Raw genomic sequence first — 27991 nt, forward strand, 5'->3', positions numbered from 1 at the left:
ATACCTCCCGTGCCCTTCCTGCAAGCTCCTGTTCCATCAGCTCTTCTTTGAAGCAGTTTGTAGACAGTAAAGTGGTGCATTGAAACTCTAGCCCCTCACCCACCCTCAGCAGTACAGCTTTGCCAATTGCTGTTGATAAAAATTTGCAAATGCAACTGTTGCATATCCCAGCCCTCCCTTGCCTTCAGCTCCAGCTTGTGTGATGGTTACTTCTCACACGTACCAACTCTACCTTGGTGCACGCTCTACCTCCTCCTGTGCAAGTCATCTACTAGAGTGACGGAGTTTTGCAGGTGTACATTTACACATACAGCAGAGCTGTAGAAGTTATTTTTCCCAAGTACTCTTAAATGCAGTTTTCCTAGTTTGGGAGAAAAACTGTAAACCTGAATAATTACTCAATCAGACAGTTCTAGTCTCCTGACTTTTAATAAGACACCAGGTGCAGTCCGAGCCTTTCAGAAACTAACTGCTCAGCAGGAAATTTCAGGTACTTTCTCTATGCTTCTCATCTCCATGTGGTGGCTGTTGGCAGGGATGACAAAGGACTAATGGACAGACACTGCAGAGGATTCGTCTGTCCCTGATCCTGTGAAGACAACAAAGAACAACAACAAAAAAAAAACCAAGCAAAAAAACCATGTGTTCCTGAAGTCTTAAAACTAACCACTGGGAATTCAGGGGATTTTCTTGCACCTCGTGACCAAATATAGGACCGTCAAGCCACCAAAGACAGGGCTCTTTCTGACTTCACCCATATGAAGCCTATGGCAGAATCTCCACTAAGACTGTGAGGCTTTTGACAGGCATCCCACAGAGGATGCATGAAGCAGGTGTTTTTCCTCTGTCTCATGGGCCATGGGCAATGAAGCATACAAATGCAAACAAAGTTTAGAACAGGAGCAGGCACTGGTCAAGTTCAAGCCTTGCCTTTGCCCAGCCTGGAAAAAGGATGGGGAGGTGCCTGTTCCCTAGGATGGATCAGAAGTCAGGCTGAGACTGTGAAAGCCTTGGTGCTGAAAAGGAGTCAGGCCATGCAGTAAAGGTGAATGTGTCATGTTGCTTGCACAGGGCTGAAGGGCTGTGGAACTGTAGGGAAACTGTGCCAGAAAAAGGAACTGTGTTGACTTGAGGAAAGTATATTTGATGCAAAATGCTGGGACTGGTGGTAGGACTCAGGACAGGCGACCCTCGTTTTCTGTAACATACATCCAACTCTGTCATGAGCTGGGCACCACGAACCTTCCATTTCAGTTCTCCATTTCCCTCATTTTAACTAATCGGAGACAGGCACTCATCCTTACTTAGCACTGCTAATCACTTCCTGCCCTGAACCTGCAATTTGGCAAGATTCTTGAGCAAGGGCCCTTTCCTGCATATCCTGCCCCCTCCATACTCTTCACTACCATGCCTGTGATGACAAAAGAGGTGTTTGGTCCGTACTTCATTCGCATGGGGCACTGTAGCTCATCACTGTAGTTTCTTCTGGAAGACAAGAAAAAAAGTTCTGGTGAGATACTCTTGCCAAAACCCCACTAAACAACCCAGCATTGTGCCTGTGTTTCTAGGAGAACCATTCCCTCAGCTTACAGCTGTGACCCACCTCAACTGTGACACATGAAACCACTAGTGTGTATTACACAGTGTGCAGCTGGTCCAGATTCACACAAGTCATCTTGAGTTTGAGATCGTTCAAAGATGTAAGTCCCAAACATTTCCATTACAGCTATGGATTCCTCATTTTCTGAAGCAATAGCAATTGCTGACACATTTCTAGCTTGTCCTCTGACTAGAAACCCCAGAGAACAGAGGACAAGTTGTTTTCAATGTCATTCTGCAAAAGGGGCCCTCACTCTTCTAATCCATCCCCTCGCTATAGTCCCTCTGTATTTGCTGCCTCCCACAAAATGAGTGTACAGCTCTGAGCTCCTTTCTCCCTTCTTGTTGGAAGAGTTAGGCCCTAGGTGGATCTACATGCCAACTTAAAATTTGCAATTTCTGGGACCAGAGAAAGAAGGATCTACCATTTTGAAACCCAAGTGGGTGAGTCCATTACTGAAGAGCTTGTAAGGAGCAGTGAGATAAACAAGTTCGGGATAGCATTGTCTTAAACTTGACGACTTCAGAAAATTTCCTTCCAGTGGTACATTTGGGTGGTTTCTGAGCTCACCTGGCATGTAGTAATCATAGATCTTGATATTAGCTGGCTTACGATCCGTCACTTGCATGTCCTGCTGCACCAGCAAAGTGTAGGTGTGAGGCTGTCTTGTCAGCTAAGGCCAAGAGATGCAATGATTACAGCCAGAACCAAAGCCCTGTAAGACAATCCTTTTCACCTGTCCTTACTTAGGCCCCATGGAGACATTCCCACTGTGACAGATCTGTTCTGCTTTGCAGTCCATTTCAGAGGTATCTTTTACTTCACATCCTATGGCTATCTCCCATTTTTGGTCACTGAATTTAACTCAGCTCATGAGAGACATCAAACCCACAGAGTCAGTGTGCATTAGGTATATAAATACAGCACCAGTGTTCCAGACCAATCCCACATTCGCACCCAGCTCTGCTCTGAACTCCTTGATGAATCTTACCTCAGTGGCTACTCTCTTATACACAGTCCCATTACATCAGCTCTTGTTCTCCAGTCTCACACAGCCCTCATCATTAAGCAGAGAAATGCAAGGTGTAAATGAACATGTGCTATATGCTAGTAGTTACATGACCTGCTGTTGATTAGGTTCCACCTTGTGCTACCTGGAAACCAGAGCTGAAATTTTTCTCCATGCTGCCTTTCTGCTCTGTTCTGTAAATGTAATTAAAGCAGCATCTCTGCAAGTCTAATGCATACATGTGACAATAACACGTTTACTATGAAGCTAGCTTAGCTCTTCAGCTGGGGCTGAAGAATTACAGAAATGTAGAAGTAATCCTTGGAAATTCTGTGGTTTTTAAATTCATGGCAGGTATTATTTCTGGTGCTCTTTAGGTATGCATATAGCTAGAGAAAGGCTGGAGTGGTTGTTAATCTGTTGATTAATGAGGCTGTAGAGTGAGCGCTAGTGCTAGGTTTAACTAAGTGGTCTTGGCAAACTACATGAGCAATCTTGGATGCTCCCTACTACATTCAGGCTGCTTAATGGCTTTCTAAGAATTCAGCCTTGCTTGAATTTACCAAATGGATCCTACTACTCCCCGATCCTGGTCAGACATTGTATATGGCTTTCAGCTGTCTCTGAACAGTGCCAACAGATGCAGGCGTATCATCAGAATTAGCCTTATTTCACTCAAATTGAGTGGTCCTGTATACAGTATCTACAGCTAAACTACTGCAGGCTGACACAACACAATTCTCCAGGTCAGCGAACATGGCTGTTATGCAGGAACAACAGTTCTGTATACTTAAAATACTAACAGAACCAATATACAAGGGTGTATGCTAGCCCATACTGCTTTTAATGATGATATTAGTGTGAATTCCACTCACTTCTTCCAGGTAGAGAATGATTCGGTCAGCTTCGCTTTCAACTTTCTTCACTAAAGGCATTTTCTTTAGCTGAAAATAGAGGGGGAAATGTCAGAAAACTAACAGAAAGCAGAAATATTCAGAGATGTTTGTTATTGTGAGAGCATGGACAAGGAAGCTGTTGGGGTGGAGGAAGGCAAGGCGTGGACTTGAAGAGACTTTAGGTAAAAAGATCTCTTGGGAAGAAAAGAACTGTGTTTCTCTGCCCGCAGGACAGTTCTGCATACAGTTCTGCATGATGGACATCCATCACTGTTCCCATCCCAGCTGGACACAAACTCACAGTCTCACCTCTTCCAGAGAACCTGCCACGGGGCTGTATCCAGACAGCAGCTCCACTTGGATCAGGACCATGTTGGTGGAGACACGGTTGCCTGTGTAGCTGCAGCAGGAACCCAGGGGACAGCACTAATGTTACTTTCTGAACCATGATCTGCAGATACTCCAGCCCAGCTTTGGTACTCAGGTGGAGGAATCTGTCTCTCCTTACAGTGTTTCTCCTGTAAGCATACCTGTTCCTGTACTGTAATAAATCTTTGTGCTTCCCCTAATCTCTCTTTTAATTGTGCTGAGCAAAGGACAATAAACTCCTTGGAAAGCTTCTGGAGTTAGCTTCTCTTGGCATTGCAGGGGATGTCACATCCTCCACCTGCTTTCTTGGCCGTTCTGTCCCAAGTCAGACAGGGGTACAGCAGAGGAAAGCAGTGTGACAATCAATCAAGGGCAGAGGAGGGAAGACTTAAGAATAAATGACAGAAGTCCATCCCACAGGACTTTAACGTCACTCATGTTTTGAGACCCATAGACGTTGGGAGAGCTTGTGGTGACTGGCATGCTAACAAGATAGGACTATAGCCTGAGCAGTCCCTGGGACCTTGTACCTTTCACCCAGCTGAGGAGAACATAGATAAACAAATGGGCACATCTTAGCAATGGGACCTCATGAGTGAAGGGAGGATTCAGGCCATAAAGAGTGGTGCCAGAAGCCTCTTGGCACAAGGGGAGGCAAAGGGCAACTGAGTGTCTCCTACCGAGCATGAACAGTGATAGGGAACAGGGTGGCTTTGGGTGCGGTGCACTCTGTCTGCACAGATAGAGCAAAGGCAGCGTCGCTCCTCAGTGGAGGGATGTGGTACCGCAGGATGGCCTGCCAGGACAGAAAGAAACTAGTTGGCAGAGAATTGCAGGGTCCTTTTGCTGGAGAGCATTTGTCTGCTGTTTGCTGTCTCACACTGGTGTAAGAGAAAATTATGTGGTGGAAGTAGAGATTCTTCTTCTGATAGTGTTCACCAGACTTCCCAGACGAGAAGGGCAGTCCTAGGTGGAGATGATCCAGATTTCATCTGGGGAATTGCTATTCCCTTCCTGCTGGATTCTAGCTACTCCTACTAGCCTTGAAGACCAGATTCCTGCAAATCACTGCAGCTATTTTCAGTCTTGGCTAAGTAGCAAGGTGAGAGGTCCCCTGGCTTTCAAGGTTTTTTCCCCAGACAGACCTTCTCTCTCGGGCTGGGCTTACCTGCAGGAAGATGCATCCATGGCCCTGCACATGCACAGTATAAACCTGGGGAATGGCCGGCAGCTCCACTGTCTGCAGCAGGAGGCGATTACTTTTGTCTACTTGGATGTTTCGGCTGAAACCCTCAGAGGATAGGGAAGCCTGAAGATCCAGGACATCCTTGCTGAAGGTCTTGGTTGCATACAGAGCTAAGGCTTCCAGGGCAACCACTGTGTCCTGAGGAAAGAGACACACATTGGGCAAAATAGGATTCCTAGTTGCTGTGCATGCTCAGTGCTTAGCCTTTCCCTCTCTTGTGCTGCATCTACAGCTCAGTAAGCCTGAGCTCTCCCTTTTGACTTTTAGCATGGAGTTAGCTTAAGGAATGCAATTATTCACCCTTCCAAAATTCCCAGGACCTGAAAATGCATAAATCTTTATTTTTTCTTCCTTCTTTTTTTTTTTTTTTTACTATGGGCTGTGTTAGAACCCATTTTTCTCACAAACCATAGCTGAAGACAGGTTCACTGATGATGATGGCTCAAGAGGATTACCTGGGTTGAAGCAAAGCCTCCATAAGGGTTTTGCTGCTTGATGAGCCAAGACACAATCTGGGATGCCTTTCTGATTTCATCTGAAGACAAACTTGACTTTGAAAGGTGAGCCATGAGGATACTAGATGTCAATTCCACGTCAACAGATGGAGCCCGATACCAGAATAGGGAGTCTTCTTCCTGTTTGGACTGTTGACTCCAGAATATTTGGCCATCTAGAGATGGAGTGGGAAATGTATGGAGTGTGTAGTGGTATCTAATGACCTCGGAGTCTTACTTGTCCCCCGTGCCTAGGTACTGATTGACCACGTACACTGGGACATGTCACGGGTGCTTATCTTTCTATTTGCTCCCCAAATCCTGCTTTCCCCAATAAAAACCTAGGCTTGCAGGCGGCGGAGGAGCTTTATAACAGTAATGAAGCTCCCCTGTTTTGGATGACTGGGAGACCAGAACTGTGAAGTGATACATAGAGCAAGTCATTCTCACCCTAAGGGGTGAGATTACCGCTTAGCAAACAGAGGCTATGTAAGCCTTGGGCTCCCCACAGGGCTCTACAAGTGCCCTCCACTGCTGCCTTGCATTCCCTTGGTTGTTCAGCCCTGGGGTTTCCACACAGTTCTGCCATTGACCCTTCCTCTTTTTGCTGCCCTACAGTCTTTTTTACCTGATATTATTGCTGCTTTATCCAATCTTTTGAGGATATTCTGCCTGAGGGTGTTATCACCTGCTGCTGCAAAGGCATTTGCAGCTAGTGCCAGGCTGTAGAGGTTGGAACTACTTGTATCAGCATTGATCAGGTCCCTTATACATTTCAGAGCTTTCCACACAACTGGGTCCTAGAATATAAATAGAAGCATACTGGTTGCTGGTAGGATGTTTGGGGAGGGAATGCAGTCCTGATGTGTGCAGAGAAGAGTGGGAACAGGGAGGGGACACACGGGGAGAAAACTGGTAATGTACCCAAAGGTACATTAGTGTGCCCAAAGGCAGAGCATCAAGTGCACTGCCTGCCGAGAGGCTGCGCCCACAGCCTGTCCCTGATGCCCATACTCACGGAGGGAGGCATCCCTGAGCGTATGAGAGCTGTGATGATCACCGAGGTCAGTCCCAGTCCTTCCTCCACTGCACCCTGCAGCCACCACAAAACAGAGAAGGGAAAGGCTGCTGTGAGAAGGAAAGGGAAAAGTTTTCCAGGGCTTTATGCTTCCCAAGCAAATTCCAATCCAACATAGACAACAATGCTGATTCTATTCCTCTCCTAAGGAAGTGCTAGGGCTAGTATCTGCTCTTGCAAGTCCTGCTTGCTGGAGCACTTTTCAGCCACAATGCCCCAAGCTTCTCTGGGTGGCCCATTTCCTCCCTCTGTTGAACACATTCCTTTCCCCGTGAAAGTTTTTCGGTAGCTGATTTTAGTGCCAAGGGAAAATAATGTTGCCACAACCCTGCTGCAAGGTGTCACCTCACTTAGGGGTCAGCTCAGAGGCAAGGGATTTGAGGAGTAAAAGAAAAGCTGCCTTTTGCAAGGGGAAGTGAAATGTACCATTCTCTTTGCTTGGAGGATTAATAATCTGAGGTCATGTCACCAAAATGCTGCTGGCTCCACTTTGGTGGTACTCTGTGTGTGCCTGTGCTTACATAAGAACTGTATTTCTGAATGTAAAAGGAACATCCTCAGCAAGGTGAATCTCACATGAGTGGCTGCCATCAATCTTCAGTGACTCTGTTTCTGACTCTCTCTGTACAGGGGTGATCTCAGTCTGAAGGAAGGAACGGCAGCTTAATACTGTGAAAAGACGCTAAACCAGTTTACCAAGGGAATAAAACAGAGTTTAACATGCCTCCCCTCTGGCCTTTTTTTTTTTTTTGAGACATGTTAGCTTTTGAGATGGAACTAGGGCAGTACACTGGTTAGTTCCCATGCAGGTATCATCAAAAATAAACCTCCCATCATTCATAACTTGTAAAAAGCCACCATGACTAAGCACCACCTTGAATATTATGCAAAGGTAACCTTGGGCACATCAGAGCTTTCCTCCTGTGCTATGGTTCATTTGTTCTTGGCACCCGCATTGGGCCAGAAAGGGAAGGAGGTCTGAAGTACGTAGTGGTGAGCTAGGACATGGTCATACCATCAGACCATTGTTGAAGAGCTTTCCCATGCTCTTGAAGCATCCAGATGGAGTCTGAGTTTTAATCAGGGCCCTGGCAGCATCCTTTATATTCTGCTTATCTATGTGGATGAAGTCCTGGGCTTGGCTGAAGGTCTTGAGGACAAGGGCAGTAAGCCTAGAGTCAAGGAAAGGAGAAGAAAATTGAACTGGACCAGTCACTAATGCCTGTCTCCAGTAGGAGAAAGGAGCCTTTGTGTCTTCCACTATCTCATCCCTGGAGAAACGTCAGCAGGCCAGAGCCTCTGTGCAAATGGAGAACTAGAAACAATGCACATGAGGTGAATGCTCTTGAAGCTTGAGTTTCAGGATATGATGACATCTGAGAGGTAAAATATTCACTGGCAGTTCAGTGCTTTCCCCCAGACCTCTGTCAATTCCAAAAGGGAGCACGTGTGTGATGTAAGGCCAGGACAGCTGATATTTAGTAAGCTCACTCAGCCCCTTGCCCAATCCTGTTTGGCACAAAACATTCTGGAAAACCTGAGAAGAAGATGTCTTATTTTCAGAATCAGCCTCAGCTGGGATGCCCAGGCACAAACAATCAAGCAGGGGTACCTCAAGTCAGTTCATTGGCATAGTTCTCACAAAACGTTTCAGGAGCAGTTTCTGTTCAAAACTCCATACCTCTATACTCTCTCAGTTTCTCCAGGCCAAAATCCAAGCCAGCCTGAGCCTGACCAAGTCAAGTTGTTTTTCCTCAACTGTATCTAGATATCTCTGCTTACCATGTGTTCCCTGGCTCAGTTCCTTCCCCAAAGGCACTGTATGAGCCGTCTGTGTGCTTATACAGGAGTTGCTGCTGATATCCTGTGGGAAGAGACAGGGGGTAGTGAAGATGTTCTGTGTCTATTATGTTCTCAAGGTGACAACCTCCCTGGCCAATCCTGCTGATTATTGCAGAAAGCATTGTCTCTGAGGCAGTCGGCAAAGGGCTTTAAAAAGCGATGCTGTGTACTCCTTGTTCTGCTGAGACACAGCAGCCTGATTTACTCTGCTCCAATTCCCATGGTGTCAGGCAAGTGAGGCTGCACAAATCCTGTTCAGCACCAAGACTCTGCTGAGAGCCCGTACCTGCTGTAGTGGAGATCGCCAGTTTCATAACCCCACAGGAGCAGAAATCCACTCACCACTTTCCAGATAGCCGATTGCCTTCTGTTTGATTTCTGGAGTCAGTTGCCCTGTTTCTTCAAGGTATTGTGTAATAAAGACATTGGGAGCAAAATGAACCATGTTCTGCTCGCCACAGCCACTGGACATCTGGAGGAGCTCATCTATGTTGTCTAGTGCTGTCCCCAAAATGTCACCTGTAGGACAGAATCACAGCCTTGGGAGTTTTAAGTATTGCCTGTAAAAAACATTCTGGTCTCACTGATTGTCCAATCAGTGGACAACAATGGATAACCTGGTAAGACCGATCTCAGTTCACCTCTGCTCAAACTAGGGTAACTTTGGTGTCTATACAGAGCTGTAGGAACAGTAGTATGGTACTTGTCTAGTTTTCCCTTCACTGGATGAAATTATACATCCATTTGGCCCAGCGTTACTTGTAAAGGAGAGATGAGATGCTTCTCTGGAAGACATAAGGGACCAGTATCACACCTCAATCACACATTCCCTTTTGTTGCTTTATTTCCTAAAGCAGACATCGTGGCACCAAAAGGAAAGACTCCTGCAGGGAAAAATCTTACTTTCCAAGACCCCCCTGAATCTCACCTAAGAAAGAGATGTGGGCTCTTTCTGACCCAAGGACCCTGTTCTCTGGCATGGAGAAAGTGATTATCTCTGAAGCTGAAGTTCCTGCAAAAATGGCAAAAGCATCAGAACAACAACAAACAGGAGGGAGATGGCAGACTCACAGATATTCCCAGGAGATTGTGTAAACAAGGTTAGGACCACCTCACTGATTGGTGAAATCAGCATTCAAAGGAGATGATGGATCACATAGGGGTCAGGTCACCCACTGATGAGTGATGGAGGTGTCATTAGGCAGTGTCTTGGTGGTGCCAGGAGTTTGTGGTACTGGGTAGAGCTGAATGGCTGTGCCTCACACCCACAAAAGCTCTGAAATCCCAGATTTTCCCCTCCCCATGCACCTCCAGATGGTCCTGGAGTTGTTCACAGACCACATCACTTCTCTTTGGGCTCCTTGCTCTGTGGACATGTACAGCCCCAGTAGTATGACAGTCCCTGTCCCTGGGATATCCACACCTACCTTTAGGGCACAGAAGTGAGGTGTGGGTCTTTTCTTCCAGTAGCCCCTCTGCCTGGTGGGGAAAAGCCTGGTCAGCTCAGAAGGAAAAGCAGTAAAATGAGAGAGCAGCTACACAGGCCCCTACCTTCCTGCATGAACTTCTCGCATCCTCATGAGCCATGGAAAGGGCCTCACGCAGAAGGCAGGGATATGTGAAATTTCACCGGGAAGCAGATTTCTAAGCTGCTATATGGGCTTACAAGCAGTTCTGTTATCTCTGTCTTATTGAGTGGAGGTGCTCAGCTCATGTTCCCACCCAGCCTTCTCTTAGAATTTTTCCTTGACTAGTCTTGCTGAGAAACATGCCTACCTGACTGGCCAACTCTCCCTTCCCAGAGCCACTCACCGGGGTATTTTTAGCTTGACCCAGTTCCAACCTTGCCAGGACCCTGAAGCACATACTGACCTTCACCAGTAGGTGTTTAACCACCACGTCCTTCCCTCCGGACTCTGGCATGACAGCTATTCTCTCAGTGCAAACATCTTCCTGCTCCATCACTTCAGCAGTGACAGTGAAATTCACCTTCCCTAAAGAAGAAAACATCAAGAGTCCAGTTCTGCTCACTCATGCTTCACATAATATACCCCTCTTCCTTCCACGCCAGCTGGTTTCCTCAAGCAGCTTTGCCAGTACCTCCCACTCCTACTCCTCCCTTGTCCCCTTACCTAATTTTGTAGCCTTCACGACCCAGAAAAATGTTTTTGCTGAATCAGGACACAGACAAGTAGAAACTCTGACATTTGCATGCACAAATTCAAAATCCCTGGAGTCCATTAGGCTAAGCTGGAGCTGTGGGTGAAACAAAAGGGAGTTCGGGTTACAGAGCTGCTGCTGTGTTTTTACTTTCAGCTCCGTTATCCAAATGTCAGTCAAGCACAAAAGCCCAGGACAAGCATAATGATGGTGCTGTTGCAATATCTGTGGGCTACCAGCAGTCCATGGACATCACAGTCCTGTAAGGTTGAACTTATGGGAAGGGATAAGCTGGACAGAGATAGCTCTGCATGGAGGTTTACGAAGAGCTTCCTTGGTGTCTTATGGTCAGTGCCTAAAAGAGGCAGCCCTTTGTCTGAGTCTCTGTCAGTGAAGTACTGTTACCACACCTCCCACTGCTCAAGAACCATCCCAGAGGGAGCCACTCACCACCATGCACTGCTCCAGGTAGCTGAAGACTTTGACTTTCAGGGGAAATGACTCTCCCCGAAAGACAGAATAGGGCATGATGGGTTCCACAAAGAAGGGCTTGAAGCTCCGCAGGCTGATGGTTTCAGAGACTCCCAGCCCATGGCTCTCTGAAGTGCAGAAAGTCATGGCCCTCCAGTCTGTGATACTGTCGGGTACTGTGACAGCTAGCTCAGCAGACCCTGAGTCACTGAGGAGAAAACAGAGCGGGAGAAGTTGTCCCCATCCTCGTAAAAATTTCTTTTGGGAAGATAAATGCAGAAGGACTGTGAACTGGAAGAGCATGTGAAGGTGTGGGGATTCCTACTGGACAGAGGTATGGAAGTATGGCAAATAAGTGGGCAAAGAAAGGCTGAGAGAAAAAATGCAAAAAGAAAAAATCAGGTAGTACAGTGTGACACTTCCACCACACTGCCACCCAAACTCCCAACCACGGCTTGGCAGTTGTCATGATTCTCTTACATATCTCATACATAGACTAGAAGACAATCCCTGTCCTGAAATGGACATACTCCAGTCAAATGCGATGGACAGGTGGAGATCCCATTTTACGGATGGAGAACACTACCACATGGTAGAAAGAAAGCTGAGATGTGTGAATAAGAGTACAGTGGATGCTGAATAACTTGACTTTATGGCAAGGCCTTTGAGACAATCTCTCTCTCTTTCCGTGTAACCACATTAAGTGTGGACTGCACAGGTGAATGATAAGGTGAACAGAAAAATCAGAGGACCATTCCACTGGAGACAAAGGATGTTTATTGGTGACAGGAAGCCCAGCTGCTGGCTATTTATGTGTGGTATCCCTCAGGGATTAATACTTGGGCCAATACTGCTTAATGGCTTTGTTAATGACCTGGATAATAGGAGGGAGGACATCCTTAGCAAGATTAGCAAACTAATGTGTTATATACAACCAGGCTGTACCTTGTTGGGGAGGGGTTTCTGTAGGGAAAGGTTGCTATTAAGAGGAACCTTGATAAGCTGGAAGAAATAGGCTTGAAAATGAGTAAATACTGAATTCTAGATGTAGATCTGGGATGGAATAATGCCATTGTGTTCCAAGGACAAGTTAGGCAGTGACTGGTGAGTAAGCAACTTTGCAGAAAAAAGAGGCGGGAATCCTAGTGGATAACATGTTGAGCATGAACTGACCTCAAGCCAGGGGTGGTTTAGGCTAGATATTGGGAAATATTACTTCACTGAAATAGTTGTTAAACACTGGAACAGGCTGCCCTGGTAAGCAGTTGAGTCACCATCCTTGGAGGGATTTAAATCATGTGTAGGTGTGGCACTTAGGGACATGGCTTACTAGTGGACTTAGCAGTATTAGGTTAACAGTTGGACTCAATGATGCTTTCCAACTTAAACAATTCTGTGATTCCGTGACTATGTGTTCCTACAGCAATGAAGGCTATCTACTTCTAGACCATATTAAGAAGACTGCAGTCACCACATTGAGAAATATTATTTTCCTCCTCTATTCCTCCTTTATGGACCCACATCTGGAATACTGTGTTCTGCGTTCTGTAGAAAGATATTGGACATACTTGAATGCATCCGGTGGAAGACTACCAGGATGGTCAAGAAGATGGAACGTTTGATATACAAGGAGAGGCTGAAAGAACTCGGCTTTTCAAACTTAAGTGAGGAAGGCTAGGAGAAGGTCTTTCTGCTTTCTACAGCTACCTAGTGGAAAGTTGCAGACAGAATGAAACCAGTCTCTTCTGAGATGCGTATTGCTAGGATACAAGGTAACAGACGTAGAAGAACTTCTGGCTTGATCATTTGGAAAATCTTCAGCAGAACTGGGAAAAGAACTAAACCTCCATTTTCTTATCTGTTTCTTCACACCTCCCTTTGTGGGCACAGAAGGGAATAATGCCCCGGCTCTGCTCCTGCCCATTGTCTCTCCACCATGGTTAGTAGGTCTACGTGAATGTGGGGCCACAGCCCATAATTACTCACTTGATGGAAACTAGAGTCCAGATGAATGTCTCTGGAAACCAGGTACGTACTGGCCCTTCTTCACCACCCAGCTCAACGTTCTCTGACTCGGCATATTCATCAACAGCATCTGTTTCTATGTCCAAGTTGTCCATGTCTGTCCGCTCACTGTAAGCTGTTGGGAATACAAGTGTCCATTCAAAGGCAGAGCAACTGCGAGATCAGCATAGAATTCAGTTGGGAAAAGCTCAGCTTTAATAAAGCTCATCCCTCCCACTCCCACTCTGATTCCCATTATCCTGTCCAAGATGCCCTTAACCTGCTTTTCTGTTGTCTTCCACAAGACAAACATCCACAGACCATGAGGATTCCAGGGTATGTGTACTCCCCCATGTGTTCTACCAGCTCACACTTTCGCTCTCTTAGGCCCTGCAGGAAAGTCTAGACACTGCCCAGTGCCAGTCTTAGGTCATTCTCTGGCAAGACCTTTCCTGGTCTTACAAACAGATCCCTGAGACAGCTGCCTCATTTTCACCCTTGACCATATTATCTTCCCGCCTGTCCACAGAAGCTTCCAAGCTGGTTCTTCCCATGCGGCCAGCCCTCTGCCCCACCCAGTGCACTGGACAGAGACACACGTCACACCCTTCCCCTCTTCCAGTAGTGCACATCTCCTGTGCAACTTCCCAGCCATCTCTGGAAGGCATCCTCAGTTCTTCAGCACTCTGCATGTTCAGCTGCCCTTGTGCAGCCTGCATGTTACCCGTGATTTCCAAAGAAACAGGATAAATTGACATGTACACATGTAGTCGTAGTAGAAAGTGGTCTGGGTGTGGCACTCAACTGGAGATTTGATTTTAAGGCTGGTTAAAAATGTTAGACCTGAATTCTGGAGGCAAGAAGGGGAAGAAAAGAAAGTAGATTTTAGTGGAAAGGGCAACGTGTCTGAGGGTCTATCTATGCGTCTACCTCCCAGCATATCAGCCACACCATGTTATTGTACCTCAGACTGTCCTGCAAATTTCAACAGGGAGAGAATGCAACCCACCCTATTCCCAAAGCCTTATCCTGGCCCCTCACGCCCAGGGATGCTCTCTCCAGTCAGGATTGTGGAGGTGATCATGTGTGTGTATGCCCATATGCAAAGTTGCTTTTGTGGCACCACAGTTTGCTGCCTACCATAGACTTGTTCTCATCTTTTACTCATTATTCCTTTCTACTATTCTTTCCCTCCTTCCAGTCCCCTTTTTATCTCAGGTGCTTTGCTTTTCCAGCCTCCAGTTCTGTCTCTCTCAGGCTGACATTTCTCTCTTCTTCCAGCTCCCAGGAAGTATGAGGGCCTTGAGGTTGGGATAAATGGGGAGCTGTGTTCTAGGAATCTGTGGGATCACTGAGAATTTATCAAGCTGGGAGCATGGAGTGTCTCTTACAGCAGAAGCTTGGCAAATTCTGAACCTGAGGTTGCCAGCATTTACAGGAAAGACAATCTGTGAAGCTATCCAGGGCTGACCTGGGACACAAAAGAGCTTAGGTCTGATATTTCAGGATTTCTGGAAGTTAGATTTACCTTCAGAAGTTCATAAACATCTGGCTGGGATACTGCATAAGAGTATCTGTTGTACGTGAGTGGTGACATTGTTCCTGGTGGAAGTGTGGTCTGAGGGGAACCAGTGATTCCTGGGTGCTTGTGGGTAGTACAGTAGTCACTGTAAGGGTCTATGAGGGTGGTGGGGTGCTCTTGAGAATAGCTGAACATATTGTACACCTGTAGACAGAGAATGAAAACAGTGTGAGAGATGGGAAGATTTTGATTTCTATCCAGATATTTTCTGTGACCACAGAGGCACTGTTTGGATCCTTCCTTATGCAAAAGCCCAGCCCCAAGGGCATTTGAGTTTCATGGAGCTTGGGTTTTACAAATCCTTACAATCTTTAGATCTGTAGCACCAGAGATGAACATGACATCATCTGGGGTATGGTTACATAGCTGTGGCCTCCTCTATATCAAAAATTGTACCTGAAAGCTCAATGCAAATAGCGAAGAGACCTTCCCTGCAAAAGTCCTTAGATAGCTTCTTGTCTGATTGAAGACACTTCCTGGATCCACCAAGACAGTGCCAACCGGCAATTCAATGATCCTCAAATCCAATGCATCCCAGGTCTAGGGGAGAAATGGGATCCTTCCACTGCTGAGGCACCACTCACAGTCAAGTCCATGAATGGGAAAACTGTCTGGTTCGTGTGAGCTGGAACAAGGATTTGGAGCTTATCACATATTGGACCATTTTTACACATAACTTTTTTTTGGTGCACTGTCATATGTTGATTCAGGAGATGGAAGTCTCCTTCTGCCTTGTTGCCACTGTGGCAAAGGACTTGTAGTTTAACAAGGACTTTGGGCTGTACTTGGAGATAACAGTGGGCTATTCTATTAGATCCTTCTGTAGAGACTGGAAATTTTGCCTAGTGTTTAATGTTGGCCTAAATTTTTTCTCATTAAGTCATGTCCTGTCTCCATTCAAGTACTTGTTGGTACCTACGCTGTGCCTTATTAACCAGTGCCTGCAACCAGACATCCAAAAGGCATCTCTTCAATATTAGCAAGGCTCTGCACTAAAGTGACTCACGCTATCCCTGGACAGCTCAGCCTCTGGCCTCAGTAGAAGGACATTCTGGTCTACAGCACGGATGCTACATAGGGAGCCTGGTGCAGCCTGCAAATGGAGATGAACATCTGATCCTGGGAGAGCCACTGTGTCTGAGAAGCCAAGCTTCACCTGGAACAGCAGAAGAAAGAGGGTCTGAAGACATTGACAGAGGAAAGAAAGAGGAGACTGTGGCTACTGGATTCTGGTTGAATATCTTTTGCCACTTTGCAGTTAAATAGCTACACTCCACCCTACCCGCCCCCTTTTGTTTTGTGCCCTACTTACATGGTTCCTGAAGCATTTGGAGACTTTCAGACTGAAGATGTCAGCTGCCACTTGCCCCTCAGGGAAGGCAGTGTAAACAAAGAGGTTGGCCATGGGTGACATGAGGTCAATGGGCAGGGTGACATTGAAAGCTCCACTGTATTGACCTGAAGGAAGAAGGAGAAATAGAGAAAGTACAGGAAGAGGCAAGGGAGTCTGTCTCCAAGGAATACACCAGCAACACACTCATCCTCTATAAGACTTCTGTACAGTTACTTGGATAAAAACTATTCTACCTCACTCCTAGTGACTCCACAGCTAGACCAGGATGTAGGTTAGTGGCATTTTGTGACAGTGAGCTCAGATCATGAGGGATCTTGGCAACAGTTTGTGTTTGAAAGAGAAATGAGTTTCCACCTGAGCCCAGAAGAAAGATTCTGTGAATTTTCTTGGAGGTCTCTGATAATTCCTGCATGTCAGAAAAACTCTGAGAATTTGATTGTTTGATCAGGGGAAAAAAAATCAAGGAAATTAGAATACAGAGGACAGTTAGCATATTTATCATTTCCTCTTGATTATTTTTGTGCCAGCTCTGTTGTTTCCTGTTGGTCTCAGATCTTTTTCTTTCCTTCCCTGTTTAAGCTGGAAGGGCTTTCCAGTTGGGTCCTTAATCTATGCCTGGTGTTTAGATGCTCTTACCTAATGGTGGATCAAGAAGTACTGTTGTTTGCCCATTATGCACAAGGGATCCTCTAGCCAAAACCTAAAGGGAAATGAAAGGAGCAAAGAGTTGATGGTGCCTCTGCTACCTATCTCTGGGTCAGCAGACACAGCCTCATCAAAAAGCTGACCTGTTTGCCAGCACTGCACTATACTCACAAGGTGATAGAAGTCTGCACTGGCAGCCCCATCCCCCAGCTCTGTGGCTAGGATGTGATAATGCACAGTGACCTGCTGCATGTCTCCACAGGGCAACATTGCTTGCACTGGTTGGATCCTCACAGAGCTATGGCTGGAAGAGTAGAAGGCCTTCAGTGTGAGGGATGCAGTGCCATAAGACACCCTCATATTTCGACCTCTTAAATTCTCCAGCTGGGTCTTTGCCTGTGGTACAGAAAAGATGGATTGGTGCTTGAAGACTTCTCACAGATCTCCCCGTGTCAAAACCAAGACTGACTAGACAGTGGGCTCTGTAGTCTCCCAGGGTAAGTTGTCTATTTCCTCCTAAGTGAAGCTCAGTCAGCCTCTTTCTGTGGAGCTTGGAACTACCCCCTCCTATGGGCTTTGGGATAACCAACATCTAAACAGGAGGCAGGGAGCTGCACACTGCTAAGGTCTGGGCTAGGGCCTGAACTTCTGCAATGCTGCCACTACCCTGGGAGGAAGCCAGATTTTTAGAGTGGCTTATTAGCACCTGGATCAAACCACTGAACCCTTTGCTTCTGTGTGGTATGTGTGGGGAAGTATCAGCATGGATCTGCCCTGATAACATATTTCACTGTTTGATGTTACTCCACTCACACATTGCATTTCTTTTATCACTTTCCCTGATCCATAGGGCAGAGATGGCAGAGGACAATTGACAATAAATAGCCTTGCTCATCTTTGACATATGACCTATCTGCACTGAGACTATGATATTAACATCTTGTGGACTTCCAGCAAGGTCAAGATCCATCATCTAAGAGACTATATGCACTTTCATAAAGAGACAAGGCTTGCCTCGAAGTGCCTTGACCTTGAAGTTTAGATCAGATAGGTATTAGAATCCTATTCCCACAACCAGACAAGATAGCATTCTTTGCTCATGGGAAAGCAAATGCAGAACTTTTCTGCCAGTTCTCTGTAGGTGGCATCCCTATTTAGATCCCTACATCCTGGTTTCTTGCTCTGCTCCAGATTGGCTTGTAGCAGCTGATTCCTTACTAGCCTTCGTTCTTTCTCTCCTAAGTTTTCTGCCTCTTACATCTCAGGTTTCTCCTAATTCTGATGCTATGAGGAAACATAATGCCAACTTATCACTAATACTTTCTTCTCCACATGTATTTTCAGATGCTTCTTCCCTAGCTCCTTTCCTATCTTCCTGTTCAATACCATGTGGGAATCCTTCCTCTGCTCTCTGTCCCTGCCCAGCCCCACAAAACCCTTTTGCTTCAGACAGAGGTGCTACGTAGGTAGACCTCAGCCACAACTTCATGGGGCTTCTATCCACTGCCCCATCTCTTATCATGTCTCCTGACTCCTCAGGGATTCTGTGTGGCACCCGGGGCCAGAATAATGGCTCTGCTATGAGCTATTCCTCTTCCCTTGATCTATTATTTCACTGCTCCATACCTCCAACTCCCTGGCTATACCAAGACAATGACATAGACTACAGGTCTGGGGGATGAGTTACTAAGTGCTAACCAAATCCAATGCAATTATTTGGCTTAACCTGTAGCAGAACTTTACTGCTGCTGTTCCATGGAGATGTGTCTAAGGTGAAAGAGGACATCCCAGTGTCATCTGTGAAGTAGGTCTTGGTCTGCTTCCTGCTACCATAAGACACTGTAAGAATCACCTCCTTGTTCTTCAGGTGCGTTCCATTGGCACTTTTGAGTTCCAGCTGTAACAACACAGAGAACAGTCAGAGAACTGGAGTCCTCAGGTCTGAAAACCTACCTCCCAGTAGAAGTGCCTGTTCCCTGCTCTGCAAAGGGACTCTCAGTGTGACCTCTAACTCCTCCAGCCCTTCCCCATTTATGCAGCAGATGTCTCATCTGGTAAAGCCATGTGCTTACCCTGTGATCACACCTCTGGATCACCTCTTACTAGAGATGTCGAAATAGAGACAGGGACAGAAGTTTATGCTAGCAGATTTGGGCATCTCAGAGCAAGGGGACTGATCAGTACTTCCATGCTTCCCATCCCCTTTGGCGCAGCTGCTGGGCTTCCCATGTTTCTGCTCTGTTCACTTACATTTCCATAGTAGGGAACTCCTTGTTGATAGTAGTAGCTTGTCCCCCAGAACTGGAGAGTTGTGATACCAAAAGTGACCTTGCAGTTTTCTGTGGTGTTGAGCTCTATTCCTAGGAAAGACAGGAGGTGTATGCCGGTAAGATCACCTGTCTGAGCAAAGGAAGCAAGATTGGATGGACTGAGGTAAGGGACAGACTACCACTCAAAGGGGATTGCTGCTTCTTGACAGAACTTCAGGAGTCATTTAGTACATACACTTGGCAATAGTGCCTCCTACATTCCCACACACCAAAATGACATCAGTCTGTGAAGAGGTCTCTGCCAAATGCTCTTTCTGACTTTGTGACTCACAATTGCCCACTTCCATTCTCCTTCCATTCTCACAGCACTCACTAGGAGGCAACATTTCCCCTTGCCCTTTCCATGTGAGTTTATAGTCCGCTGTCTTGTCATATGCTGCCCATCTGAAAATCACTGAATGATCTGAAATCACTGCAGTTGTTTGCTAAGTAAATATGAGTCACTGCTCTCAGCAAGGGGCTGCAAAACATTTTCTTGTAAGGAAGGATTTGTAAAATTTTGTAAGAGAGGACATCTTACAGGATGGGATATTTAACAGGAGCTCTGGACAAGTAGCCTCCTCTTCCCTTCTGGGCTGTGGAGATAAATCTGGTGAGAAGCAATTTATTAACGATATACAACAGGGCCTGGGTTATCACTGGTTGCTCTGAGTTTCTCCTCTTCCAAAGGAGTTCCCTAAAGTATGGCTAAGGACAAAAGAACCTGGCCTGGCCTACCTCTGTGCCCATTTCAGCTATGACCAGAAGATGAGAAAAAAGAAGCTCTTGTATCTCACTGCCAAACCAATGTGACTGTCAGAGCTGGACTGGCCACAATAGCATGTGGAAGAACAAATATACTGATAAGGCCCATCCTGCAAAGGAAAACTCACAAGTCCTATGTGCGTGAGACTTGGGTGGTATGGTATACAAGAACACCCATGCTGCCATGGTGCTCCCAGGGAAAACATAACCCTCTGAACACTTGACCCCATGGATGCCAGTGCAGAAAATTCCAGTGGCTTGATGGGAAGACACAAGGATCCATAAGGAGTCTTTCAGTTGAAAATCGAAGGACAAGTATGTTGTATGAGTGAGAAGTAAAAGATTTCGCTCTAAGACTAGAATCGCTTTTTGCTACCTGTTCCACTTTCTTTCAGAAAAGCCACAGCTTCCAGGTTGAAATCATAATTGTCAGCACGCTTCTGGTGGTATAATGTAATATTCACTTCAGTGGAAAAGCAGCCATCCTTGTTTGTCTGGAGATGTGAAATTGTATCTGTTAACCAATCATGAATGCACTCATCCCTTCTTTAATGCAGATAAAGCCCAAGGCCCAGAAGTCTAAAATTACATGACTAAGACACTTGAGTTAAAGAAACAATTCCCATACTGGTATGAAACATAATTCTGTGGTGCAGTCCCTAATAGGAGGTGCTGTTTCACACCTAGGTCTCATCTTTACACACTCACTCATGTCCCTTTGGTGAACATGAGTTCACATTTCTTCCTGACAGCATGATTTCTTCTGCCAGGATAGAATTTGTCTTTAAGATATGTGCTGGGTTACTTAAAAATGTTTGTACAAATGCAGATACATTCATTCAGCCCTAAAGATGGATGACTAAGTCTGTACAGAACTACAAATGTTTGCTTAGATGCCAGAGATAATTCCCGTGTCTCCAAAAGAGCTGTTTCTGAGAAGCAGCATATAGATGTTAAAAACAGATTAAAGGGGTTGCTAAGAAGAATCCAGTGGAAGTCAATCGATGCAGATGCTTCCTATATATTTTATCCTGCTCCCACAATATTGTTTAATGGGCAAATCTTCAGTAGTTAGCTTGCTGACAGATGCTTATTCATTTGAGTGCATCTGAATGCAATTAGAGAAATCATTGAGAGGGGCTAAGATTGCTGCATGGGGGGGTTAAGGACATATCAGTCATTCATCCCTGAGAAAAGAGCATGCTGTTTCAATAACCGATACCTGTCCCACTCCTTCCTTCAGTATTCTTCCCTCTCTTTGCCCCTATTTCTCTCTTTTGCAAGAGAAATCTACTCACCTCACCAGTGTAATCCTTACAAATACTGTGTTTAGCTTTGGAAGACTTCCGATTATACTGGATATGTTTACGACACACCACAGCTTTCACACTACCTTGGACAGGTTTCCCGTATGTGTACCTGGCAAACATAGCAAAGAGGATTTGCATTCATGTACAGAAACAATGGCTCATAGGTTAATAAAATCATATTTATCCTGTGCTTTGCAGCTATACAACTCAGTAGCCTGCAGTATCTCCATGGTTCATGAGCTCAGCAGAGGTCAAGAAGTTAAAATAACTTCATCAGAGTGAGACAGAAGGCAGTGGTGGGTGAATTCAAGTCCACACTGCCAACCAGGCAGTGCTAGGGAATAATGTAGTGGCCACAAACTGAGACATTGTTCCTTCTACACTGGCATTAATCAATGCCGCGGAGGTACTGTACTGTAGGGCACATGGCCCACTGAGAGGAGTCACTGCCACACTTTCAGCCTCATGAAGAAATAAGTAGGGAGAGAATATGGAGAAAGGTGAAAATCCAGGAGAATTCTTTTGGAAAGGATGCCATAATACCAGGTTTTGTTATGGGGGAGGATTGGCAGAGGTGATTTTGAGCTCAATTATTTATAGATGTGCAGTTTCCAAAACAGTGAGAGTGTGCCTTCTGCTGCAATAAATCAGCTCACATGCCACAGATGTTGAGACGAAAGTTCTCCTCTAAGATGGTGACCACGTGAGGCATCTGGATGGAGATACTGAACTTGGGCAGCACTGTGTGAAAGCAAAGAAAACATAATTCAGTGAGCACAGAGAGAGCTCATTTGTTCCAGTCCTCCCCAAATGATTGTTCACAGAAAAGAAATCCATCCTTTCATTCTCTGACTACCAGTACAGGGCTTAGTAGAACTGCACCAGCAGCCCAGCCAGTAGAGCGTGGAGGGAGCCTTATTCGCCTTCACAGAACACAGCTGTGGGACAGTGCTTCAGTCCATCCTCAGGGTATGGGGGAGGAGAAAGCCAGTGGGCCTGAGTGAAAGTCAGTGATTTTACAGCTACTGGCAGGTGGTTCGACATCTCAGGTGCTAGCACAAACAGCACAGCTATTCACAGCTCCATGGCCCATGCAACTCTGTGTGAGAGAGGTGGGCTCGAGGGAATACATCTTTCTCTGATGCTGTGCTTCCTGAGACTCTTACCATACTCCTCTACCCTGAAGGTATGTGTGGTGTCAGGCATTTTTATGATATACTCTCCAACTGGAGCTCCTGCAGCCAGAGAGAAGGACAGATCCACAATGCCTCCAATAGGTGTAACATTCAGCCACTGTGCAATTCGGTTTCCCTTGGGGTCCTGTTGTGACAGCAGCAGATGGTTATTTCACAGTGCTGAAAGAGACTCTTTTGCAGTATGCCCAAGCTATCACAGCATGATCTGAGCACATACCTTCTTATCCTGAGAGCCCGGGCCTATGACACAGCTACAGTGCTCAGGTGAGTCTGAGCGTGAAGAGGATAGGGCTTTTCTCCCTGTCTCACTGACAAAGTAAATCTTTCAAGTTATTGCTATCTGGTGGCACCACCATTCCACTTACAACTGCAAAACTGTGGTTTACTGTCTGCTTGTCACCCTAAGGGACAGAGGTGATCCCAGTCAGAGACTCTGTGGTAATCTGAGATGGAATGGCCCCTCTGTCAATCCTGACAGCATGTGCTGCCTAAAACATGAATTACTTGGGAGTGATTATTAGGGGTCTGATGTCTTGAATCCCCAGGAAAGTCTGGGAAAATGAATCCAGAAACTTCAGGATTTTCATAGATCTTCAATACACAGGTTAAAGGGACTTAAAATCCTGTGACCACTCTAAATGGTTTGCAGGAGAGCTGTCTGGTTTTCAGTGGCATCCATCATTTACTGCAGGGGCCGCTGTGTGATCAGTATCATGACAATGCACTGCCAAATTCGTGTGGATACTAAAGAATGGAAAGGTAAGTTGTGGACTGTTCCCATTCATTCTGAGGTAACTTCCTACATCCATATCCCCCAACACGCCTCCAAACCTGTGTCTTCCCCAAGGTGAGATCACCACTGTCAATTACATAGGTGCTTTACCTTCAGTTCCACCAGGCGGTGCTGTGGGGAGGAAATAACAGTTACTGGTGGGATGCTTTCAGGTTAATTGCCGTCCACTTCTCAGTTATTTTTTATCCCCCAACCATCCATGATTCTTCCCTAGACAATTCCAAGGGACTGCCTGTGACTCAACATCATGAGCAGCTCCTGTGTTGCAGCTGGTGCCCAACACTATTTGTAAGTACCAAAACCAACGTTGAAACCAGTTGTGCACAGGTGGATCACCTAGCTGGGCCAAGTACAGATCCAGAAGTCATAGACACAGCCCACAGCATATTCAGACTCATCAAGGTTTCTCTCTTCTTCACTTACTGTTTTGTTGCTGGTGACAAAATTCTGATCCAAGGTTACAGTTCGCAACTTGACTAGAGAGCAAAAGAAAAACAGAACTGGCTGAAATAAAATCAAGTCTGTTAAAAATAAAAAAAATGGATACCTACGAAAAATGGGCCCATGTGCTTTATTGAGAGGGTGTGGGCAGCAGCTAGTGCCATTCATTCCTGCTTCTATGCCCAAAGCCCTGCTATGAGCTGACAGACTACTAAAGGGAAAAGTGGTAGGAGAGGCAGCATGGGCTTTCTGGGAATGCTGGCTATGCTCGTAAGAAACAGCATTTTCATGGACTTTGGACCTCCAGTGGGGCACTCAGTCTTGCCTGCAGTGAGGTCATGCCAGTGGAGAGGGTGGAGAGACATGGGGAAAGCAGCTGTGGTGATCTGAGATGTGCTAGGGTAGTGATGGGGCTTGAAGAACCATGATCCTTGTCTGAGGGAGTCTGTAGGAGAGAGAAGAATTTAGGGCACTGACAGACTGTGGCTTTGACTGGAGCAATCAGGAATATAACACAATGGCATCTGAACCTTTTCTCACACTTGAGTCTAAACACACAAGCCCTGTTCACGCTGCCTGACTGTGGCTGGTACTGCGCAAAATACAAGCCATGCTGATGTAGCAGAGACATATCCCCAAATCCCTCAAAGCAGGAACATCCTAGAAGGGAGATGAAGCCTGTAACCAATCTCTCTTGCAGAGCAGGTCCTGCTGCAAGCCCTAGAGGCTACCCTGTATTTTGTGGCTTGAGAACTTTTCTTTCTCTCACAAGACATGGCCTTCTGTCCATACCAGTCTGCCCAGGTTTGTACACAGGTTTGTCTGTCTGGATAAAAGTCTTCTTGTCTGCATGCTTGATTAGCACTTTCTGTTTCTTCTGAAACTCTGAGTTGGCTTCCAGAACTGTGATAACAATAAAAGCCACTTCATCGGGGTTTCCAACAGGAGGAGGGACCTGCAGGCATAGTTGTAACCATCAGTCAGGGTGGATGCCATTCATGAATTCCCAGGCTTTTGGAATAACAGTTCTTCCTCTGCAAGACCTCACAGTACCACAGTACTTTTCAGAATGTTTTCTAGAAGCATAAGATTTCAGTGGAGCTACACAACAGGAAGAACAATGTCAGACCTATACAGGCTATAGCAGAAGATTCAGTTCCTGATTAAAATGTGCCCATGGGAAGAAACAGTTCTTTACCTTCTTGTTCAGCAAGAGCAGAACTCTTGCACTATCCACCCTAATGACAATCCTTGAAAATATTTTCCTCACCTGGAAACTTGTGCAATGAAAGAAGGTGAGCTGAGAGATGGACTGAGTGATCAGAGTCTCATTCCCAGCTCTGCTTTGCAAGGTTACTGTCACATGAATCGGGACTGCTTGCTTTCTGCTGAGCTGAAGGCACACTGTCTCTGAAAAGGGGTGGTAGAGCTGAGATGGTATTGCTACAGCGTAATTTCTATTAGGAAAAAAAAAAAGAAAAAAGGTCAGGTGAAACTGATTTTCTAAAAGGAGAGATTTTGACCATATGATTTCACAGAATCGTTTAGGTTGAAAAAAATTTAAGACCCTCCAGTCCAACCAGAAATCTAATACTGCTAAGTCCACCACTAAACCATGTCCCTAAGCACTATATCTACATGTCTTTTAAATACGTCTGGGAATGGTGACTCCACCACTTCTCTGGACTGCCTGTTCCATTTCTTGACAAACCATTGGGTGAAGAAATTTTTCCTAATATCTAGTTAAAATCTTCCCTGGTGCAACTTGAGGCTGTTTCCTCTAGTCCTATTGCTTGTTACTTGGGAGAAGAGACTGACCCGCCTTGCACAACCTCCTTTCAGGTAGTTGCAGAGGGTGATAAGGTCTCCCCTCAGCCTTCTCCTCTCCTCACTAAACAAGGCCAGTTCCCTCAACTGCTCTTCAAAAGGAGACTTCCTAATAAGAAAGTCTTGTCCCTTCATTCCTTCTGGTCTTTTCATTCCAGTGTCACAACTCTAGTGGAACGAGATCACATTGTTCTCCTCATCTATAAGTACTGCAGACATTAACACTGAATCTGCACTATGTGCTGCATGCACATGTAAAGATAAACTAATTGCTTACTAAACTGAAAGTCAAAATAAGGTGAAGACACTTCCCCACGTCACCCAAGGGATCAGCAGGAAGCTGGAGTCCATTGCAGGTTTCCTGAGACTTCAGCCTTTTCACCAAACCACAATACATCTCATCAGTTTGCTCGGTTTTTGTCTGCTTTCTGTCCTATTATCTACACGTGGCCTCAGAACAAATGCCATGTATATGGAGCCCAGTGTCCTGACTTCATGTCTCAGACACAGGGTATCATGAACACCTTTTCCTCAGCTCCTGACACTCCTATCCTTCTTGCTCTCTTACGCCAGTTCTCACACCTCTGTGGCTATGCTCTCATTCATAGCTATGCCCATGAATAACACCAAGAAGTTGTTCATTTTTTTATACTGCACTGCAGCAACTAGGATCAAAGTAAGTCAGCATTCAAGCAGGTTTGGAAAATTATCACTGGCTCCTGCTTTACTGCTTCTGGACAGGTTCAGCCAGCAGCATATTCTGCAGCAGCAGGAGGGTAGGGCCTGGAAAGATCAGAACAGCAGGAGGCAGAGACCTGACCTGCTGGCAGGTCATAGCTGGAACTCAGCACTCTGGCAAGAGGGAGTCAAAGTCCTGCTGGCCAGAAGTCTTGAATGCCTTCACAGTTGAGTGCTGCCAAGCTGCCTTGTCTGCTGCTAACATTAGGGGATCTGATGATACTTTGATTTTTCTCACTTAAGCTGACTCATGGGACCTCTCTCCTGCCACTAGACCAAAGGATGGGATAAGCACTAAAGACTCACTGCTTGAACCTGCCATACTTCCTTTGCTCCTAATGACCTTTTGCCCTGCAATATTTACTTACACCCCTTGACAATTCATCCTTTGCTTTTGCCTCCTGAGCTATTAAAGTACAGGACAGCATCTCTGAGGCTATCGTTCAAGGATTCCAAAAACAAGGCTGGATTCTTTCTCATGAATCTACAAAAAACATTGGTATACAGGTGAGGCAGCAGGCAGCCTATTGAAGCATGATATATTTCCATAAAGTAAAGCTTCATGCTGAAGGTAACAGTTAGTAAAACATCACTGGAACAGGAGTTATATCAACCTATGGAAGACATCCTGCAGGAATAGGCTGTACTCCTCCTGGAAAAAACTTTCAAAACTAGACTTGTGCATAGCACACCACACATGGCAGGGGGGAACCCAGCTACAGCCTGGTGACATATTTCCCACTGCAACATCTACTGTTCGAGCACAGCCATGTTTCTGTTTGCACTTATATCATGGCTGCAAAAGCAAAGGTCTTCAAAGACCAAGAAGAAGTTCACAAGCCAGTATATCACAACACAGTGACTGCTTAAACAGGAGTTGCATTCCTGATAAAGTATGTGAAGAGAAGCAGTGCTGGGAATTGTCCTTGCTAGAGGTCTGAGAAAATGCATAGAAGGAGCCAGTCGAGACAGAATGAACACATAACTTTACAAAGACCATCCACAGTAGTTCCATAACTTGGGCTCAAGTTTGCCTGATTTGTAAAGGCTCCCAGCTTTGTTTGCTAAAGATTTAAATGGTAACCTATGGCTCTGAAGAGAAAAGCATAGCCCAAAAGGAAATGTATCCTAGAACACAGTAGGAGACGTAAGATGTTGGCAAGTAGAATTAAACACATGTAGAAAGATGCAGAAATTCCTTGTATTCCAGTATTCCTTGCAGAAATACATGGTCTGCATGAAAGGTATTTAAGGGAGAGCTAAGTAGTAGGGGGAATGTGGGGCAGAGAATGCGTGAGAATCAAGTGAAACCTTGGGAATATGAGAAATATAATGAAAAAACACTTCTTGTCTTAGGACTTCTGTCCTTTTTCGGCCACGCTGCAACCCCACACACCCCCTGGCTTTCCGACCCCAACAGACCAGAGGATGTACGTGAAGCAGCTGAGGTTCTTACAGCATTGCAGGTGATCCAGCCACGCTAGGCAGGAGAAGGATGCTGCCCCACAGGAACACGGTGCTCCACATGTCTGACTGCAGGTCAAATCCCACCGCAGAAAGCTGAACCTCTCCTTTGTCCCCACCTTTGCCCCCACTTCTGTTGGTTTCCTTCTTCCCTCTCTCCATGATCCAGAGCTGAAGGACTGCACAGCTCCTGCCCTGACAGGGTGCCTGTCTCACTCTTGGCTTCAAAATCAAGAAGGTGGAAATCATGCTGCGCATGGCTGGGGCTGGGATGTGGGCGGGTGGAAGGGGTGGAGAACATGTTTATTGTCTACACATCAAAGGCGCTTGCCTTGAGGCTTTTTAAGGATTGTTGATATCTCACTGGGAGACACCTTGCTCTGTCTTCTTATGCAGAA

General features: G+C 45.9%; 1 protein-coding gene across 1 annotated transcript; it reads right to left on the reverse strand.

Moving 5' to 3' along the window:
- Window positions 1–410: 410 nt before the first annotated feature.
- LOC138723971 (alpha-2-macroglobulin-like protein 1) lies at window positions 411–27842 on the reverse strand. The gene is given in 38 exon segments (XM_069863556.1): window positions 411–589; window positions 1444–1485; window positions 2171–2273; window positions 3485–3553; window positions 3815–3905; window positions 4555–4670; window positions 5043–5258; window positions 5576–5790; window positions 6243–6414; window positions 6633–6707; window positions 7708–7864; window positions 8475–8556; window positions 8877–9053; window positions 9463–9546; window positions 9962–10013; window positions 10407–10528; window positions 10667–10790; window positions 11145–11373; window positions 13152–13305; window positions 13932–14019; window positions 14698–14895; window positions 15758–15907; window positions 16064–16209; window positions 16742–16805; window positions 16922–17146; window positions 18477–18647; window positions 19001–19110; window positions 20201–20318; window positions 21123–21243; window positions 21791–21875; window positions 22301–22454; window positions 23214–23234; window positions 23547–23599; window positions 24357–24519; window positions 24835–25021; window positions 27586–27722; window positions 27724–27807; window positions 27810–27842. Coding segments are annotated over 37 exon segments (4587 nt in total). The 3' UTR covers window positions 411–589; window position 1444.
- Window positions 27843–27991: the final 149 nt, after the last annotated feature.

This window comes from Phaenicophaeus curvirostris, chromosome 1, assembly GCF_032191515.1.
Source record: "Phaenicophaeus curvirostris isolate KB17595 chromosome 1, BPBGC_Pcur_1.0, whole genome shotgun sequence".
Lineage (NCBI taxonomy): Eukaryota > Metazoa > Chordata > Aves > Cuculiformes > Cuculidae > Phaenicophaeus > Phaenicophaeus curvirostris.